The sequence below is a fragment of the Ranitomeya imitator genome, chromosome 3, assembly GCF_032444005.1.
Source record: "Ranitomeya imitator isolate aRanImi1 chromosome 3, aRanImi1.pri, whole genome shotgun sequence".
Classification (NCBI taxonomy): domain Eukaryota; kingdom Metazoa; phylum Chordata; class Amphibia; order Anura; family Dendrobatidae; genus Ranitomeya; species Ranitomeya imitator.
The window spans coordinates 659188812-659209692 of NC_091284.1; the positions used below are offsets into that span (position 1 = coordinate 659188812).

General features: G+C 42.9%; 1 protein-coding gene across 1 annotated transcript in view; it reads right to left on the bottom strand.

Annotated features, from left to right (window-relative positions):
* Positions 1-5006: 5006 nt before the first annotated feature.
* ERICH6B (glutamate rich 6B) overlaps positions 5007-20881 on the bottom strand; it is a 329007-nt gene continuing 313132 nt past the window's right edge. Inside the window, exons 12-13 of the mRNA XM_069760223.1 lie at positions 9753-9981; positions 5007-5555 (exon numbers count right to left, since the gene is read on the bottom strand). Coding sequence (XP_069616324.1) covers positions 5172-5555; positions 9753-9981 — 613 coding nt within the window. The 3' untranslated portion in view covers positions 5007-5171. The remainder of the gene's footprint in view (positions 5556-9752; positions 9982-20881) is intronic.

Genomic DNA, 20881 nt, shown 5'->3' on the forward strand with positions numbered 1-20881 from the left:
TTTTGGGGAAGCCAAATTGGGGAGTTATGAAGAACATATAAAAGCTGAGGCATAATCATTTTCAACAGGTTCACTCTCCCAACTATTGACAAATGTAACTTCGTCCTGGCCTTAATCTTCTGCTTAATCCTAGCCACAAGCGGGGAAAGATTTAAGCATTCATAATCTAATTTGTTGTTTGATACATTGATACCCAGGTATTTAAAACATGACACTACTGGCACCTGTGGAGCTCCAACCACAGTTGGGTCTAATAGTAAAATAGCAGACTTTTCCCAGTTTATGGCCAAACCCGATATAGCCCCAAACGCAGCAAAAAGTGACATTACTCCATTGAGCGATCCGTCAGTCAGCCAAAAACAGGAGAATGTAATCGGCGTAGAGAGCCACTTTCTCCTCTAATGTCCCGTACCTAAACCCCTCAATTTCTAGGCTAAGTCTTATCCTCGAAGCCAAAGGCTCCACTGCCAGGGCGAAAAGCAGCGGAGACAGAGGTCAACCCTGTCTCGTACCCCTATACAGATTGAAGGGCTCAGATAACAGTCCATTCGCTTGTATTCTTGCTGACAGTTCTGAGTACAAAAGCTTAATCCAACCAATAAAGCCTGGACCAAAACCCATGCACTGAAACGTAGCAAACAGGTATTTCCATTCCACGCTGTCGAATGCCTTAGCGGCATCAAGGGACAGAACTGCCCTCCTCCCCACACTGTCCGCCCCCACTTGCATATTGAGATATAGTCTTCTAACATTTAGGGCTGTTGACTTACGAGGCATGAATCCGGTCTGATCCGAGTGTATTAGAGATTCCACGACTTTTGAAAGACGGATGGCTAACACCTTTGCTAATAGCTTAACATCTACTGTCAGTATGGAGATTGGTCTATACGAGACCGGGAGGGTAGGATCCTTATCTTTTTTTGGTATGACCGTAATAATAGCTTCCCGCATAGAAGGCGGAAGGACCCCAAGCCCGAGGCTATCGTTAATTGTAGTCAATAATATTGGGAGTAGAACCGACTTATAGTTTATATAGACCTCCACTGGTATGCCATCCACCCCCAGTGATTTGTTATTAGATATAGTGTTCAGAGCCTCTTCCAGCTCATCTAAACCCAAAGGTTCATCTAGCAAAGCTCTATCTGCATCAGAAAGTCGCTGGAGCCTGGCGGCTTCTAGAAAGTCCGCAAGCTCTTCCGTGGAAGCCCCAAAATGAGAGGAATACAAGTTAGTGTAAAAGGCCCTCAAAATCGTTGAAATTCCCGATGAATCCGTGATAAGTGTCCCATCCCCACCACTGAGCCCAGGTATGAACGAGGACCCTTTTTGTGCTGACGTTATAACCCAAAGAAGGTGCCTCACACTCTCTGCACTTTCAAAGAATTGGGTCGATTGGAACATATGTTTCTACGCGGCCACCTCTAGAGTCATTTTGGTCACTCGTGACTGAGCATCCTTAAGTCTCCTCTGTGTGTTAGGGGTGACCTGCATTGAGAAATCCTGCTCTGCAGCCTCCAACTCCTGAAGTACAAGTTTAGATTTTTGTCTTGAACTAGACTTAATCTTTGAAATCTCACGAATAAACATACCACGCAAGTAAGCCTTCAGAGTCTCCCACACCACCAGACTAGAGGCTGAGTTCTCATTAAACCGAAGGAATTCCTGTAATTCAGAGGTGAACATATCAGTCTTATCCACTAGCTGCAACCAAAACGGATTTAAGCATCACAGAGGCCCACCCCCGTGACCCCACATCATCCCCCTTGATCACAATGGACAGGGGTGAATGGTCCGACACTGTCCTCGGCAAATATTCAACATTTTTAATTTTCCCCAGCATGAGACCATGACCCAAGGCCAGATCGATACGAGATAAGGAAGTAAAAGTAGGGGATAAACATGAATACTGATACACCTTGGGATTCATGCATCTCCACATATCAGTTAAAGCTAGTGTGCAATTGCCTTCCGGTTTTATAGGTGCATGATTACCTCCATCCCATTGGGCATCTAAAATATTGTTCAAATCACCCACCACTAAATATGGGACCCCTGGATAACCTCTCAAAATAGTAAGGATTTGATATATGATCCTACTACTATATGGTGTAGGAATATATAAAGATATGAGTACCATTGTAACTGCAGACAAGGTACAACATAAAATAAACCGCCCCTCCTCGTCCACCACTACCTGATTACATGAAAACTGAGCACCCCGTCCAATTAGTATACTAACACCTCTGGAATACTGGGAATAAGTGGAGTGATATCCCGCCAATATCCATCTCTTATCTAGAATAATGAGTGTCTCTCGGGTAAGATGCGTCTCCTGCAGACAGATTACCGTTGGTTTATGATCCGCAATAAAAGAAAAAATTGCCTGCCTTTTTACTGGGGACTTCATCCCTCTACCATTGCAACTAAGAATCCTAACCTCCCCTATAACTAGTAGTTTTAGTCATACACAATATCCAGTTAATCCTAGCCAAACCTATTTTGAGATATGTGCACATATCAAAGGACCTAACACCCCCCCCCATTCCCTCCCACCCTCCTAACAACCCATCCCATCATAACTTTAAATTGTGTTGGATTCATCACACAGAAGAAGCGTATACTCCCCTCTGGAATAGATAAAACCCCAACACTGGGTGATTTAGTTCCCATCTCGCCCCCCACATTTTACAGGATAACACCCCACAGCACAAGGTGACCATCTGAGCACAAAGACAACTTAAAGTGTCTAAAAGTTCACTTTTCCCCACTGCAGTCCTCCATTTCTCTTTTTAAATGTTGTGCATTCAGCTGCCTCTATAGCGTCCAGAAAAAATGAGATTTATTCCCAGCCTCGACCCGCAATTTAGCCGGGAAAATCATTGAGTATTTCAAGCCAAGAGCCCTCAGCCATTTTTTTTATAACAAATTTTGCTCTCTTTTTCTGCACTGTTGGTGAGAAATCCGGATAAAATGAAACTCTAGAACCATCAATAGTTAGTTCAGGGTGATCTCTTGAGAACCGAAGAATGTTGTCTCTGTAGTGAAGTATTTTGGCCAAAATAGGCCTTGGTGGATGGCCGGGGGAGGGGGACGGGCCGGGATCCTATGAGCACGCTCCACCACGTATAAGTGGGTCAGAATGTCCGGTCCAACTTTCTCCTTTATCCAGGCCTCAATAAAAGTAGAATTTTTGCCCTTGCATCGTTCTGGCACACCGACAATGCGGACATTATTGCGCCTGGACCTGTTCTCCAAATCATCCGTTTTGTTCTAAATCGCAGCAATATCTTTCGTGATCTCCTTATTGTGCTGCGCAGACGCAGAAACTGTGTTTTCAACCACACCAACTCTTTTTTCCAATAGCCCAGTTCTGTCCTTAACTGTGTGGAGATCATGTTTTACATTTTGCATTGATTCCTGTAGAAAGCCCAACTGAGTGAGCACATTCGTAATGGCTGATCCACACTGCATAATAGCCACCAGCACGTCCCTTATAGTGGGCTCAGCAGGAATCTGCAGCTTCAGCGCTGCGAGCTGCTTCTTATTTTGTTCCACCAGCTCTCCCCAGCTAGCCAGTGCCTCCTGGTTCCGCTGCCCTCCAGCACTTTCAGTCTCCTCCTCCGCCTTTTCACTCATCCCCCGCTCTGTACCTTCTCCTTCTGTGTCCGGATCTTTCCCAGCTGCTTGGGGAGATTCCTTCTCCAATTCCTCCACTCGGGCATATCGCTGCAGACGAGCCGCTACTTCTCGGTTTCTGGCTGCACCATCAGTCTCTGCATCTGCCAGAGCACGTGCTGAAGTGGCGGCGCCATCTTGGGAATCGGAGGCCATCTCTCCTGTAATCCTCATTTGACCTTTTTTCGGCATGTTGCACGCCTGGAATGCTCCCACAACGGCACGATGACCTCCACCAGTCCCCAGGGCCTCTCCATAGATAATTACTGGCCATGCTGTGGGGATTTAGCAGAGGTAATTAACTAGGACATGCGGGAGCTCTGCAGACACACGTCCTCCTCACATGTCGCTAGGCCATGCCCCCCATGCTGCCATCATATTAAGTAGAAAAAACCTGCTGTCAGATTCTCTTTAACAAGTGTAGCAGCCAGCAATAGACAATGCAACACAAAGGCCATATGAGGCCAACGGTGCTAAATTTCTAAGGAAAGCCAATTAAAAAAATATTGTTGGCTAGTGGCTACATTTAGGTAAAAATATAATAAGCAATTGGCCTCAGAGATAGACAACCCTCTTTTAGTGATGAATGAGGAGGAGAGAGGTTAATGAGGATTGTAAAGGGATCAGGTGAAAGCAAAGAAACTTCAAGATAACCACACAGACCCATTTTCTGAACCCACTTATTGCTAAGGGAATTTGTTCTCAGCTTCTTAGACCCCAAACTAACATCCTCCCAGTAATGTTACTGTAATGATGATTACTTCCATACCTTTATATTTTAAGTTTGTGTCTCCATTGTATCATAAATTCATTGAATTCTTATGCAAATGAGCTCACATGGGGTTGGCCTGCACTTACAGCTTTCCAGCTACAACCGCCTTGTTCTCCTCGCGCCGGCTACTGTTGGTGATTGACAGGTCACACTTCTCTGTGACCTGCTCCCCTGAAATAGTCTCTGTGACCTGGTCCCACACCTCCACAGGCACCATCATTACCAGGGGTGGCAGTTCCACAGATGGATAGTTTGGCTCTCACAATAATATCAGGGCGTTACTATTATATTAAGGCGCTAATGTTCATGCACTGCTTGAGGAATGATTGTGTCTGCAGAAGATGTCTTCCAGGATGAACAGGTCATAGAGAAGAATTACCTGTTGCGCACTTACAGAGGCCGGCATCAAAAGATGCACAGGGGCCCAAGAGGTAAGGGGGTCCTCTTCTATTTTCAAGGCAGATGGAATTGTGCATTAAGATGAGGTATTGGACTGCAAAGTCCCATATACTGTTATTGCACAGAGGCCCTGCTGTTTATAAGATATTGATTGTTTTGTGTGAAGAGACCTCTACTAGTTTTTTATTTTTGTACATCACATTCCGAATTCCTGTCTGAATTATCTGTATCATACAACAGGATGAATCCTGTCCAGAATATATTTACTGTGATAGTGATGGGATATAACAATGTCTAGTAAATCTTTTGCAGCAATACGTATGTTTTATTTGTCTTTTGGATCATTAATGTGGCAGTTTTTTTTCTTTGGCAGCTTGCTCTTTTTTTGCGTTTTAGCAGCAGGGATTTTGTCAGAATTAGGGCAAGGCTTCTTCCCAGCAGCCACACTTTCTTGTATTTCCATGGTGTTGAGTAGACTTGATGTATTCACATTTTTGTTGGCGAGTGCAATAATGAGCTTAAAAATCTTCTGCAGCTGGTAAATATGGCCTTGTATCATCTCCTCTCCATCTTTAGACCTGGCTGAATTTCTCACTAGGCTGCGGATTTTGTTTAAAAGGCGGAAGATTTCAAGTTTTTTAGAAGAACAGTAGATTTCCATCTCACCAGTGCTCGACATCATGCTGGATGTTCTTGCAGAGTTTTTCAGCTGCAGAAAAAAACATATTCCTAGTTAGTATACTGGTCATAGTGCTTTGTTTTATAATCCATCACAAGATTAGGATCTTAGTTTGGGCTTCTATTACCTGGGTGAATAAACCAGAATCACTTTTGAATATCATTGCTTAAAGGGAACCTGTCACCCCGTTTTTTGAGATTGAGATATAAATACTGTTAAATAGGGCCTGCGCTGTGCGTTACTATAGTGTATGTAGTGTACCCCGATTCCCCACCTATGCTGAGAAATACATTACCGAAGTCGCCGTTTTCGCCTGTCAATCAGGCTGGTCTGGTCAGGTGGGCGTGGTGACATCGCTCTTTTCTTCCCCAGCTTTCCGTTGGTGGCGTAGTGGTGTGCGCATGTCCAGAGTTCCTAATCCCCTGCGCGCACGTGAAGCAAAAGCGCGCGTTCTGCGCTATTGCCCCTGTCATCGGTGGGGGCGGCCATCTTCCTGGGGCCGCGCGTGCGCAGATCGAGTGCTCTGCTGCACAGGGCTTCAGGAAAATGGCCGCGGGATGCCGCGCGTGCGCATTAGAGATCGCGGCGGCCATTTTCCCAAAGCCGAGTTTGCATCTCGGCTTTGGGAAAATGGCCGCCGCGATCTCTAATGCGCACGCGCGGCATCCCGCGGCCATTTTCCTGAAGCCCCATGCAGCAGAGCACTCGATCTGCGCACGCGCGGCCCCAGGAAGATGGCCGCCCCCACCGATGACAGGGGCAATAGCGCAGAACGCGCGCTTTTGCTTCACGTGCGCGCAGGGGATTAGGAACTCTGGACATGCGCACACCACTACGCCACCAACGGAAAGCTGGGGAAGAAAAGAGCGATGTCACCATGCCCACCTGACCAGACCAGCCTGATTGACAGGCGAAAACGGCGACTTTGGTAATGTATTTCTCAGCATAGGTGGGGAATCGGGGTACACTACATACACTATAGTAACGCACAGCGCAGGCCCTATTTAACAGTATTTATATCTCAATCTCAAAAAACGGGGTGACAGGTTCCCTTTAAAGGGAACCTGTTATGAATAGGTAATTCAGAACCACAATGGACCTTGAAGTTCAGAGCACACAAAGTGACCTGACATTGATCAAAAACATAGGACGAGCTCTGAGACGTGGAAACTCTGCTGACCGCAATCTCTAATCCTATCACACCACACTAGAGGTAGCCGTGGATTGCGCCTAACGCTCCCTATGCAACTCGGCACAGCCTGAGAAACTAACTAGCCCTGAAGATAGAAAAATAAGCCTACCTTGCCTCAGAGAAATTCCCCAAAGGAAAAGGCAGCCCCCCACATATAATGACTGTGAGTAAAGATGAAATACAAACACAGAGATGAAATAGATTTAGCAAAGTGAGGCCCGACTTACTGAATAGACCGAGGATAGGAAAGATAGCTTTGCGGTCAACACAAAACCCTACAAACAACCACGCAGAGGGGCAAAAAGACCCTCCGCACCGACTAACGGTACGGAGGTGCTCCCTCTGCGTCTCAGAGCTTCCAGCAAGCAAGAAAAACCAATATAGCAAGCTGGACAGAAAAAATAGCAAACAAAAGTAACACAAGCAGAACTTAGCTTATGCAGGATAGACAGGCCACAGGAACGATCCAGGAGGAAGCAAGACCAATACTAGAACATTGACTGGAGGCCAGGATCAAAGCACCAGGTGGAGTTAAATAGAGCAGCACCTAACAACTTAACCTCATCACCTGAGGAAGGAAACTCAGAAGCCGCAGTACCACTCTCATCCACCAAAGGAAGCTCATAGACAGAACCAGCCGAAGTACCACTCACGACCACAGGAGGGAGCTTGGCCACAGAATTCACAACAGGAACCTGTCACCTGAATTTGGCGGGACCGGTTTTCGGTCAAATGGGCGGAGTTTTGGGGTGTTTGATTCATCCTTTCCTTACCCGCTGGCTGCATGCTGGCCGCAATATTGGATTGAAGTTCATTCTATGTCCTCCGTAGTACACGCCTGCGCATAGTAAACTCCGCCCATATGACCGAAAACCGGTCCCGCCAAATTCAGGTGACAGGTTCCCTTTAAAGTATTGTACTGAAAGTAATGAGATTTGTCCACCCTAAAAACAGAATTTATAATAAATGTTATGTATGAATGCATGAGCTTATGCACTTACATGAATCAGATATATGAGCCCATAGTGTACCAGTGTATACAGTGGGGAAAAAAGTATTTTGTCAGCCACCAATTGTGCAAGTTCTTCCACTTAAAAAGATGAGAGATGCCTGTAATTAACATTATAGGTAGACCACAACTATGAGAGTCAAAATGAGAAAACAAATCCAGAAAATCACCTTGTCTGATTTAGCAAGATTTATTTTGCAAATTATGGTGGAAAATAAGTATTTGGTCATTAACAAAAGTTAATCTCAATATTTTGTTATATATCCTTTTGTTGGCAATGACAAAGATCAAACGTTTTCTGTAAGTCTTCACAAGATTGGCACACACTGTTGTGGTATGTTGGCCCATTCCTCCATGCAGATCTCCTGTAGAGCAGTTATGTTTTGGGCGTGTCGCTGGGCAACACGGACTTTCAACTCACTCCAAAGGTTTTCTATGGGGTTGAGATCTGGAGACTGGCTAGGCCACTCCAGGACCTTCATATGCTTCTTACAAAGCCACTCCTTTGTTTCCCTGGTGGTATGCTTGGGAGCATTGTCATGCTGAAAGACACATCTACGGTTCATCTTCAATGCCCTTGCTGATGGAAGGAGGTTTGCACTTAATATATCAGTCACGATATATGGCCCTATTCATTCTTTCATGTACACGGATCAGTTGTCCTGGTCCCTTTGCAGAGAAACAGCCCCAAAGCATGATGTTGCCACCCCCATGCTTCACGGTGTGTATAGTGTTCTTTGGATACAACTCAGCATTCTGTCTCCAAACAAAATGAGTTTTGTTTCTACCAAACCATTCTACTTTGGTTTTATCAACCATAGGACATTCTCCCTATACTCTTCTGGGTAATCCAAATGCTTTCTAGCAAACTTCAAACAGGCCCGGGCATGTACTGGCTTAAGCAGGGGGGACACGTCTGTCACTGCAGGATCTGAGTCCCTTGCGGTGTAGTGTGTTACTGATAGACGCCTTTGTCACAGTGGTCCCAGCTCTATGCAGGTCACTCACTAGAGTCCCTCTGGAAGGTTCTGGAATTTTTGCTCACAGTTCTTGTGATCATTTTGACCCCACGGGGTGAGATCTTGTGTGGAGCCCCAGATAGAAGGAGATTATCAGCGGTCTTGTATGTCTTCCATTTTCTTATTATTGCTCCCACAGTTGATTTCATCACACCAAGCTGGTTGGCTATTGCAGATTCAGTCTTCCCAGCCTGGTGCAGGGCTACAATTTTGTTTCTGGTGTCCTTTGACAGCTCTTTGATCTTCACCATAGTGGAGTTTGGAGTGTGACTGTTTGAGGCTGTGGACAGGTGTCTTTTATACTGATAACAAGTTCAAACATGTGCCATTACTAAAGGTAATGAGTGGAGGACAGAGGAGCCTCGTAAAGAAGAAGTCACAGGTCTGTGAGAGTCATAAATCTTGCATGTTTTTAGGTGACCAAATACTTGTTTTCCATCATAATTTTCAAATTAAATCTTTCCAAATCAGACAAGGTGATTTTCTGGATTTGTTTCCTCATTTTGACTCTCATAGTTGTGGTCTACCTATGATGTCAATTACAGGCCTCTCTCATCTTTTTAAGTGGGAGAACTTGCACAATTGGTGGCTGACTAACTACTTTTTCCCTACTGTATGTATTCCACCAAACAGCATCACCTATCATATCACATAAGTATATTCCTCATGGAGGCACCATATGTCGATGCATGGAGTGCCTACTACTGATGAGCGAACCTGCTCGGATAAGGTCACATGCAGCCGTCACATGTTTTTTAGACTCATTTGAACTGTTTTATTTTTTAAATAATAATTTTACCTGACTGGAATACCCCTTTAAGCAAAAAGTTTGCACTTTATAATAATAGCAAGTGGAATATAAAATACACATTTCAGTGTTTCTAAGCTAGCATTAATTATCAACACATTTAATAACAGTATAAATGTCTACACTAATATTATTAATAATAGTCAATATTTTATCAGGACCAGGTCATGTGAAAAAAAAAAAATTAGAACCGGCTTACCAAAAGTTTTGACCCAACATTGAAAGTAACTTTCTCTTTGTCTTTTGTGAATGAGAGATGAATTTGATCCTGTTTTACCACTTTAACTTCGGTGTTGGAGTTAAGCATACATGTGATTGGTTGGAAAGGAGGAGCATGCACGTGCTGGCTGAAATCCCACCAAATCCAGTGTTTCTTCTGGGCCCCATTCTCATCAAAATAGGCACCACCCCATGGATTTAGTACAGTCCTTTGGTAAAAATATCAAATGTGAATCAATATTCGAGACAGTAAGAAGATTTTTGTAATCAGATTTCAAGTCTCTCTCTATCTATCTATCTATCTATCTATCTATCTATCTATCTATCTATCTATCTATCTATCTATCTATCTATATTGTTTGCTACCAAAGGCTTATTCCTTCACAAGACTGATTTTCACCCATGGAAAAACCAAGTCCAAGCATTAATAAATTGCGGTGCAATGATGAATCCCACTCATTGGTAGTAGTAATGGGTTAATAAGGAGTACACACAAGTATCATTAGTATGCCTTGCTCAAACAGTGACAGAAGGCTTCTATTAAGTGGAAGAAAAAGAGATCGTAACATGGAAGCTATCAATGCAAAGGATACTTTATCTGGTCGGGTCAAGCTGAGATAAAAATATTTTGTGGTTCCTGTTCTTGGCAGCATTTAGTTAATGATTTCTACTAGGAAAACTATTAAAAGAAACTCGGGGAATGGAAACACCATACTGTTAGCCTTTATATAAATAATTATAGGCATGCAATTTAGCAATGTAATTGGCTTCACTTGAAAGATTCAATTACTTTTAAATTGCTCATCCAATGGAAAAATCTGAGCAAAAATTGTCGTTCTTAACACACTGAAAACCCTCCTCTCATTTCGACTTTCGCTTACTGATGGGTCCTAATTGTTTTGCAAGCATGATAAAGCCAAGAATTGGTGAGCTTACTGATATGTATAGCTTTCCAATGTCGCCGAGCTCATCCACAGCATTATGATGATGGATCAGAAGAAGATGCTTATTGGGAATTCATTAGCTAGAGCAAACAATAATGAACGTCATTTTATAGAGTGCGGAGCTCTGGGATTATCAGAAAATGTTTCTTGTCATTCCGCAAGTTGATTATTGTAATTTCTAAAATTGAGAAACTACTTCAATTAGCAATAAAAACTTTCAGGATCTTGCGCATGGGAACCATCGCATACCGATAATGATCAGGGGAGGTAAACAGGTATTCGATCTGTGCAGTTACAGACTATTTTATACCAAGTAATAAAAAATAAAGGTTTTATGAGTCATACACAATGTGATAGGATGCACCATTAGCGCAGAATTATGGTACGTATTATGAAAGTCTATAGTCTTTGAATGGCATTTAGGCAATGGACTGTCATAATATAGTCTGTCTATAGATGGTGATGGGCCTGTAGAGCATCAGAAATTCTGTCTGCCACCCTCTCAAAGACAATCAGAAAAGTCTTGTTGTCCTCCAGAGTCATTTTCTGCAAAGCTTCTTGTACTGTTAAGGCATCCATGTAAGGTGACTTTGGCTGGTCTACCTGACCCGGACAGTTTCCACCAAGAGAGCCATCTGCTGCTCATGCAACTGCTGGATCAAAAGTTTGTTGGCTACTTGTTGGGCCTTCTTCTGCTGCCATTGCTGCATCAGGAGTTTATTGGTTTCCTGTTGGATGTGCTGCTGCATATTGACCTGGTCCAGTTGCTTAACAAGCTCCTCCATGCCTTCAGACTGTGTTTGCAATGTTGTAGCTACCTTCACCCAGGACATTCAGCCTTTAAACTGTAAACTCCTATACGCGTTGCAACTTCTGCCCGCATCCAAAATATCAAAAGAAGGGATTCACAATCAGCAGTAGGCACTCACTTAGCACAGGTCTTCGTGCAATACAAGGTAGGGTTTATTGTGTTTCATTGCACTATAAATAAAAAGCTTTCTCCAGCAGAAGAAAATCAAATTATAACCGCTTATTCACAGCCCAAAAACATATAATGAGCCACACAGTCCTGTTATCAGGGTTGGCACAGTATATTAACATGATTTTACTTACACCACAGCATGGGCATTAGTTGTCGGAAGAACAGTCTGTAAATCAACATTAGCTTCTATTCAATTCCACTACCACAGAGAAGTGCTCACTTCCCAGACAGCCCACATTTGCTGTTTTGCAAATTGTATTAGCCTAATGTAAATATCATGTCATGTGAATTGTATTGTGAATTGTATTGTACAGGGTGGGCTATTTATATGGATACACCTAAATAAAATGGGAATGGTTGGTGATATCAACTTCCTGTTTGTGGCACATTAGTATATGGGAGGGGGAAAACTTTTCAAGATGGGTGGTGACCATGTCGGCCATTTTGATGTCAGCCATTTTGGGTCCAACTTTATTTTTTCCAATGGGAAGAGGGTCATGTGCCACACCAAATTTATTGAGAAATTCACAAGAAAAACAATGGTGTACTTGGTTTTAACTTGACGAGAGACGAGATGTGCAGCATCTGAAACAACGGATACTGGAAGCCTATGCTAGCATTTCTTCTGCGGTGTTGCTATCAGTGTGTCAAGAGTGGGACAAGAGGGTTGCATTGACAATCCAACACAATGGGCAGCACTTTGTACACATTTTATAAGTGGTCATAAACTTGTAAATAACTCATGAAAGAATAGTTACATTAAAGCCAAGCACATTACCCTCTTCCCATTGGAAAAAATAAAGTTGGATCCAAAATGGCCGACTTCAAAATGGCCACCATGGTCACCACCCATCTTGAAAAGTTTTCCCCCTCCCATATACTAATGTGCCACAAACAGGTAAACTGTATAGTGTGAATAGTGTTGTGAGTAGATAGTTGATTATAGGATAAGTTTAGGGCTAGTACTTAGGACTAGCCTACAGCGGGTAGAGCTACTGTAAGGGAAAAGTGACTGCTTCCTGCTAGGAAGGCAGATCGGGTCAGGAGTGCTGAGTGAGCGGTGCCACTTACGAGGATGATGCTAAATGAGAGGAGACTGAATGGGAGGGATAGTGAGATCCTTAAGATAAGTGACTAAGAGAGACAGAGTGGCCTTCCAGAGGCAGATCCTTGGAGCGAACGCCTAGACACAAGACCTTGGGCTTATAATGCTGAGAGGTAATGGGCCTAAAGAGGACTGCATATGGGAGACTAGTGAGGGGTCATGAGCGGACATTCCAGGGTGCAAGTAGTGGAAGAAATAGGACAAGGAACCGCTGAACAAGTAAAGGAGACTTGTTGATCAGGACTGGAGCATTAAAGCTGGGTTGTGACGAAGTAGGGAGAAACAGCTGATAGATTTCTAAAGTACATTATAGAGGAAGGATACTGTGTGGAAAATGCTTCAAGTTGCAAAGAAATTGTTAATAAGACTTTGTACCAGCTATCCTTTGCATATAACCCTTACCAAGTTGCCGTTTAGTAAAGAGTTCATTTTTGAACAGTGGTATCCCTCATTGAACTGCAAAACATCTGGTCCTGGCAAACCAGCAGCATCGCTTACATGTGGCCTGCACGGGTAAAATGCCCTCACATGACAAGTCCACACACCCAGCCAAGACCTCCGCTTTCATAGAACGTGGTGGCGAGTCTCAGAAGAGTGTCTGAAGCACGGCTACCGCCCACGCCATGTTACATAGCTATGGAGCTGTAGGAACCCTTTAGGTACCAGAGCCCTTGTGTGATATAAACCGCAGAACCTCTAAAGATGTTGGTGGACACTTTAGGGTATTTGCACATGTTGAGTACTTGCAGCAGATTTTTCCGCTCCAACAAAAGCAGAATGTTGGCAGGAAAAAGCTACATGCTACACGAGTTCAAGCTCACAAGAAAAAATTAGCAGCATGTGAATGAGGTTTCAGCAATTCATTCCTTCTTTTTTTCCCCAAGAAATTTTTAGATCTTTTAATGTTGATGTAAGAAAAAATGAAAAAATAAAGCAGCAACAAGCAATGTAAAAGTGAAAGTACTATTGCAGCACGTAAAAAAAAACATAAAATTTGGCATCTTATTTTGTAAAGCCCGGATGCATGAAATGGACTTCTCATATCCAGGAAGCTTGGCTTCCAAAAGGAAGAAGAGCCATGTCTACAAGTATGTGAGATAACTGAACACTGACAAGTGATTTTCAACGCACTAGTTAAGGTCAACCTTCTTGCAGACCTTGAGGCCTTATCTTAAATGAATCCGCAAGTAAAGGAGTTATGGATATTGATTTTTTAGTGTGCACATTTCTGATAATACCACATGGATGCAACAAGACCACTGTTCCCTTTAAAAAGCCTAATTTAAAAATCAGCCTTTAAAGTCTGAGTTGCACTAATTTGCTAATATTTGTCTGATCTTTTTTATCACTTTCAAAAGCTAAAAAGAAATATTGCTATAATTTGCCATATAATGGATTATATTAAGCTTGTATTTCTTTCCATTTAGAGTATAAGTACGGTATATGTTTTATACCCAGAATATGACACCTTCCATTGCATTTTATAACCAATTATCTGACATTTGTTGTTAAAGTGCAAGGGGCAAAGAAAGATATGTGCTTATTAACACTTGGATTTAGCATTGTGTGTAACGTAAAGAACCACTAGAAAGATAGCTACGTAGATGTTAGAAGGGGATTTGGTTTGGGAAATCCTTTGGACAGACTGATTGTCTTAATAATAATAATAATAATAACATTGATTTTATTTATATAGCGCCAACATATTCTGCAGCGCTTTGCAAATTATAGAGGGGATTTGTACAGACAATAGACATTGCAGCATAACAAAAATTACAGTTCAAAATAGATACCAAGAGGAGTGAGGGCCCTGCTCGCAAGCTTACAAACTATGAGGAAAAGGGGAGACATGAGAGGTGGACGGTAACAATCGCCTTCGTTGTTTGGACCAGCCATAGTGTAAAGGTACCTTCACACTAAACGATATCGCTAGCGATCCGTGAAGTTGCAGCGTCCTGGCTAGCGATATCGTTCAGTTTGACACGCAGCAGCGATCAGAATCCTGCTGTGATGTCGTTGGTCGGGGCTAGAAGGCCAGAACTTTATTTGGTCGCTGGCTCTCCCGCTGACATCGCTGAATCGGCGTGTGTGATGCCGATTCAGCGATGTCTTCACTGGTAACCAGGGTAAACTTCGGGTTACTAAGCGCAGGGCCGCGTTTAGTAACCCGATGTTTACCCTGGTTACCAGCGTAAAAGTAAAAAAAAAAAACAAAACACTTCATACTTACCTTCCGCTGTCTGTCCTCCGGCGCTGTGCTTTCCTGCACTCACTGTGAGCACAGCGGCCGGAAAGCAGAGCGGTGACGTCACCGCTCTGCTTTCCGGCCGCTGTGCTCACAGCCAGTACAGAGAAGCACAGCGCCGGGGACAGACAGCGGAAGGTAAGTATGAAGCGTTTGTTTTTTTTACTTTTAGGATGGTAACCAGGGTAAACATCGGGTTACTAAGCGCGGCCCTGCGCTTAGTAACTCTGTTTACCCTGGTTACCGGCATCGTTGGTCGCTGGAGAGCGGTCAGTGTGACAGCTCTCCAGCGACCAAACAGTGACGCTGCAGCGATCCGGATCGTTGTCTGGATCGCTGCAGCGTCGTTTAGTGTGAAGGTACCTTAAGAATCGGGTGTTCATGTAAAGCTGCATGAACCAGATAACTGCCTAAATATGTAACAGTACAGACACATGCAGGGCTATTAACTGCATAAAGTGTATGAGAACATGATGCGAGGAACCTGATTATGGTTTAAGTTTTTTGAATGGGCCACACAAGGATAGTTAGGTTGATGCGTTGAGGTGGTAGGCCAATCTGAACAAATGCGTTTTTAGGACACGCATTTTCCTGTGGGGATTGGGAATTAATCGTATTACCCTGGGTAATGCATTCCAGGGAATTGGCACAGCACGTGAAAAAGAAACTATAAGATGTTGGGGAGGAGATGAACATTCTAAGCTGGATTTCTTGTTGGCAATGCTTTGTCTTTGGTGATAGGTACTCTTGAAACCATCAATCTATGGCTGACCTTTTTTTTTAATAATAAAACAGTGGGCAGCCCCAGATTGGGGATTTTTCGGAATATAATGTAGTAACAAATCCTTTCATAAGTAACCCTAATGTCCAGATTGTATTTAGAAAAAACACCAATCTAGAAACCGCTCATAAGTAACATTATTATCCTCGAAAGTGGGGATCACAAAATGCAGCGCTTGATTCCTCAACCCACCATGGCATGCTCTCGCAGTAAAAGAGCGAGATCTCGTTATCTGCACTAATAGAGTACACTGCAGTTCTCTGTACTAACTGCTCGAATGATCTTAAGTTTCAGTAACAGCTTAGTAAAGTATGTGGCAACGTTCGGTTAGTGCAAAGAGACAAACCTTAGGAGATCTTGCTGTATCCTTGTGAGAGTGGCCATGAAGGATTGTGGGATCCCACAACCCAGAAGTTTGGGCCCAACTTTCAAGCAGAAGTCTGGCCCGAACTTTGAGGTTGTGAGATATCGAGGACAATTGTGTTACTTGTGAGTGGTTTTGTTACTATCTTATATTTAGAAAAATTATCAATCTGGAGCTTTGCATTGTTTTATTATATAAAAAGTGCAACCCCAGACTGATGATGGGTACTCTTTTTTTAAGGCATTTTCACATGGGCCAAAAATTGGCCAAATGTGAGTATATAATAATGCTCCTTGCAGCAGATCATTGTCATATTTAAGCATGCCACCAATCAGCCGATGAATGAGCAAAACATCAGTTCATTGGTTGACTGAATCGTTTAGGTGAGCATATCAATTATCTTTGTTGTCAGCACATCCCTCTGGAGATTGAGTCAATATGCATTCTTTTTACGTTATGTGAATGAAGAGTGACAGAACCATTCAGGTTTGCACCCCTTTGATACTCGGCCGTAAAAACTAATTTGAACAATTGTCAATTTATCTATTATTAAAATATTAGTGACAAAAATAATAATAATAGTTATTAAGGTTGAAGAAAGACTTTGGGTATGTGCACACGATGCGGATTTTGCTGCGGATCCGCAGCGTTTCAGTTTCCCATGAGTTTACAGTTCGATGTAAACCTATGGGAAACCAAAAACGCTGTGCACATGCTGCGGAAAAACGCGCGGAAACGCAGCGGTTTACATTCCGCAGCATGTCACTTCTTTCTGCGGATTCCGCAGCAGTTTTACAGCTGCCCCTATGGAAAACCGCGGTTGTAAAACCGCAGTGAAAACTGCAGAAAAACCGCAGTAAATCCACGGTAAATTCGCAATAAATCTGCAGCAAAAACGCAGCGTTTTTGCCCTGCAGATTTGCCAAATCTGCTGCGGAAAAATCCGCAGTGGCCAAGAATACGTGTGCACATAGCCTTTAAGTCCATCTAGTTCAACCCATAGCCTAACCCAACATGCCCTAACATGTTGATCCAGAGGAAGGCAAAAAAAAAACCCATGTGGCAAAGAGTAAGCTCCACATTGAGGAAAAAAATCCTTCCCTACTCCACATACGGCAATCAGACTAGTTCCCTGGATCAACACCCTATCAAGGAATCTAGTATATATACCCTGTAACATTATAATTTTCAAGAAAGGCATCCAGTCCCCTCTTAAATTTAAGTAATGAATCACTCATTACAACATCATACGGCAGAGAGTTCCATAGTCTCACTGCTCGTACAGTAAAGAATCCGCGTCTGTTATTATGCTTAAACCTTCTTTCCTCCAGCGTAGAGGATGCCCCCTTGATCCTGTCTCAGGTCTATGATTAAAAAGATCATCAGAAAGGTCTTTGTACTATCCCCTCATATATTTATACATTAAAATAAGATCACCCCTTAGCCTTCGTTTTTCCAAACTAAATAGCCCCAAGTGTAATAACCTATCTTGGTATTGCAGACCCCCCAGTCCTCTAATAACCTTGGTCACTCTTCTCTGCACCTGCTGTAGTTCAGCTATGTCTTTCTTATGCACCGGAGACCAGAACTGTGCACAGTATTCTAAGTGTGGTCGAACAAGTGACTTGTATAGAGGTAAAATTATGTTCTCCTCATGAGCATCTATGCCTCTTTTAATGCATCCCATTATTTTATTTGCCTTTGTAGCAGCTGCCTGACACTGGCCACTAAATGTGATTTTGTCATCCATCCATAATCCCAGGTCTTTTTCATTGACAGTTTTGCCCAGAGTGTTAGAATTAAGCACATATTTATACATCTTTTTACTTCTACCCAAGTGCATGACCTTACATTTATCCCCATTAAAGCTCATTTGCCATTTATCAGCCCAAGCTTCTAGTTTACATAAATCATCTTGTAATATAAAATTGTCCTCCTCTGTATTGATAACCCTGCAAAGTTTAGTGTCATCTGCAAATATTGAAATTCTACTCTGTATGCCCCCTACAAGGTCATTAATAAATATGTGAAAAGGAAGAGGGCCCAATACTGACCCCTGTGGTACCCCACTGCTAACCGCGACCCAATCCGAGTGTGCTCCATTAATAATCACCCTTTGTTTCCTATCCCTGGGCCAGCTCTTAACCCACTTACACATATTTCATATTTTACCCATCCCCATTATTCTCATTTTATGTATCAACCTTTTGTGTGGCACCATATCAAAAGCTTTTGAAAAGTCCATATACACTACGTCCACTGGGTTCCCTTGGTCCAGTCCGGAATTTACCTCTTCATAGAAATTGATCAGATTAGTCTGACAGGAAGAGTCCCTAGTAAACCCATGCTGATATTGGATCATGAGGTTATTCCTCTTCAGATACTCCAGTATAGCATCCCTTAGAATGCCCTCCAGGATTTTACCCACAGTAGAGGTTAAGCTTACTGGCCTATAATTTCCGAGTTCATTTTTTGTCCCCTTTTTGAATATTGGCACCACATTTGCTGTACACCAGTCCTGTGGTACAGACCCTGTTATTATGGAGTATTTAAAGATTAAAAATAATGGTCTATCAATGACTGTACTTAATTCCTGCAGTACTCCGGGGTGTATCCCATCCGAGCCCGGAGATTTGTCAATTTTAGTGATTTTTAGACGCCGACGTACTTCCTGCTGGGTTAAGTAGGTGACACTTAATGGGGAATTTTTGTTATCACTGATCATTTTGTCTGCCATGGAATTTTCTTGTGTAAATACTGAGGAAAAAATGTCATTTAGCATATTGGCTTTTTCCTCATCCTCATCCACCATTTCACCCAGACTATTTTTAAGGGTGCCAACACTATAATTTTTTAGTTTCTTACTATTTACGTAGTTAAAGAATATTTTGGAATTATTTTTACTTTCTCTGGCAATGAGTCTCTCTGACACAATCTTCGCTGCCTTGATTTGCTTTTTGCAGAATTTATTTAATTTTCTGTATTTATTTAATGCCTCATCACTACCTACTTGTTTAAAATCTCTAAATGCTTCATTTTTGTCACTTATTGCGCCCCTTACAGCTCTATTTAGCCATATTGGTTTCCTCCTATTTCTAGTATGTTTATTCCCATAAGGTATATACTGTGCACAGGTCCTATCCAGGATGCTAATAAACGTCTCCCATTTTCTTTGTGTATTTTTATATCTCAGGATATCGTCCCCTTTAACTGCACCAAGATCATCTCTCATCCGTTGGAAATTTGCCCTCCGGAAGTTTAGTGTCCTTGTAACCCCTCTACTACACATCTTATTAAAGGATACATGAAAACTTATTATTTTTTGATCACTCTTCCCCAAGTGACCCCAACCCTTATATTTGATATGCGGTCTGGCCTGTTGGTTAATATTAGGTCTAGCAGTGCCCCCCTTCTTGTTGGGTCCTGAACCAGTTGTGAAAGGTAGTTGTCTCTCATAGTTGTAAAAAACCGATTACCTTTGCTGGAACTGCAGGTTTCTGTTCCCCAATCTATTTCAGGGTAGTTGAAGTCCCCCATAATAATGACTTCTCCTTGAGTCGCAGCTTCATCTTTTTGCTTTGAGGATGTTCTCTATTGCTTCCATTATTTTTGGAGACTTATAACAAACCCCTATCAATAATTTATTATTTTTTCCCCCTCCCCTTATCTCCACCCACAGGGACTCAACATTTTCATTAGATTCACCTATATTATCACACAGGATGGGTTTTAAGGATGATTTTACATATAGACACACAACTACCCCTCGCTTATCCATTCGGTCATTTCTGAACAGACTATAGCCCTGCAAGTTAACAGCCCAGTCATGGCTCTCATCCAGCCATGTTTCAGATATCCCCACCATGTCATAATTGTGCTCCAACAACATTAATTCTAATTCGTCCATTTTGTTGGCGAGGCTTCTAGCATTAGTATACATACACTTTATGTATCTCTCTGCACCTCTATTCTTTCTTAAATTATTAAATTGTTCTAACCCCACCCCCCATGCCACCGCCACCCCCAACTTCCTTATTTGTGCCCAGGTCTCTATCTGCACTATCTTCCCCTCCTATAAAATTAATACTCTCCCCCCATTCCCTAGTTTAAACATTCCTCCAACCCTCTAGCCATTTTCTCTCCCAGCACAGCTGTACCTTCCCCATTGAGATGCAGCCCGTCCCTAGCGTAGAACCTGTAGCCAACTGAGAAGTCATCGCAGTTCGGCAGGATCCCAAACCCCTCCTTCCTACATCAATTCTTGAACAGCTTATTAACCTCTCCAATCTCCCGTTGCCGCTCTGGCCTGGCACGTTGTACAGGCAGTATTTAGGAAAATACCACGTTGGAGGTCCTTGCTTTCAGCTTGAAGCCTAATTCCCTGAAATCATCTTTTAAGGACCTTCCACCTACCTCTAACTTTGTCATTTGTGCCAATGTGCACCATGACCGCTGGGTCCTCACCAGCCTCTCCCAGTAATCTGTCAACCCGATCAGCAATGTGATGGACTCGAGCAGCACACCGTTCGACGATCCCTGTCTTTGTGACAGATGGCCCTATCTGTTCCCCTAATAATTGAGTCCCCCACTACCAGCACCTGTCTGGCCTGCACTGCTCTCCTATTTTCCTCCTTACTGTAGCAGTCACTCCTCCGGCTTTCAGAGGACATGCCTGGCTGCAGCAGTGC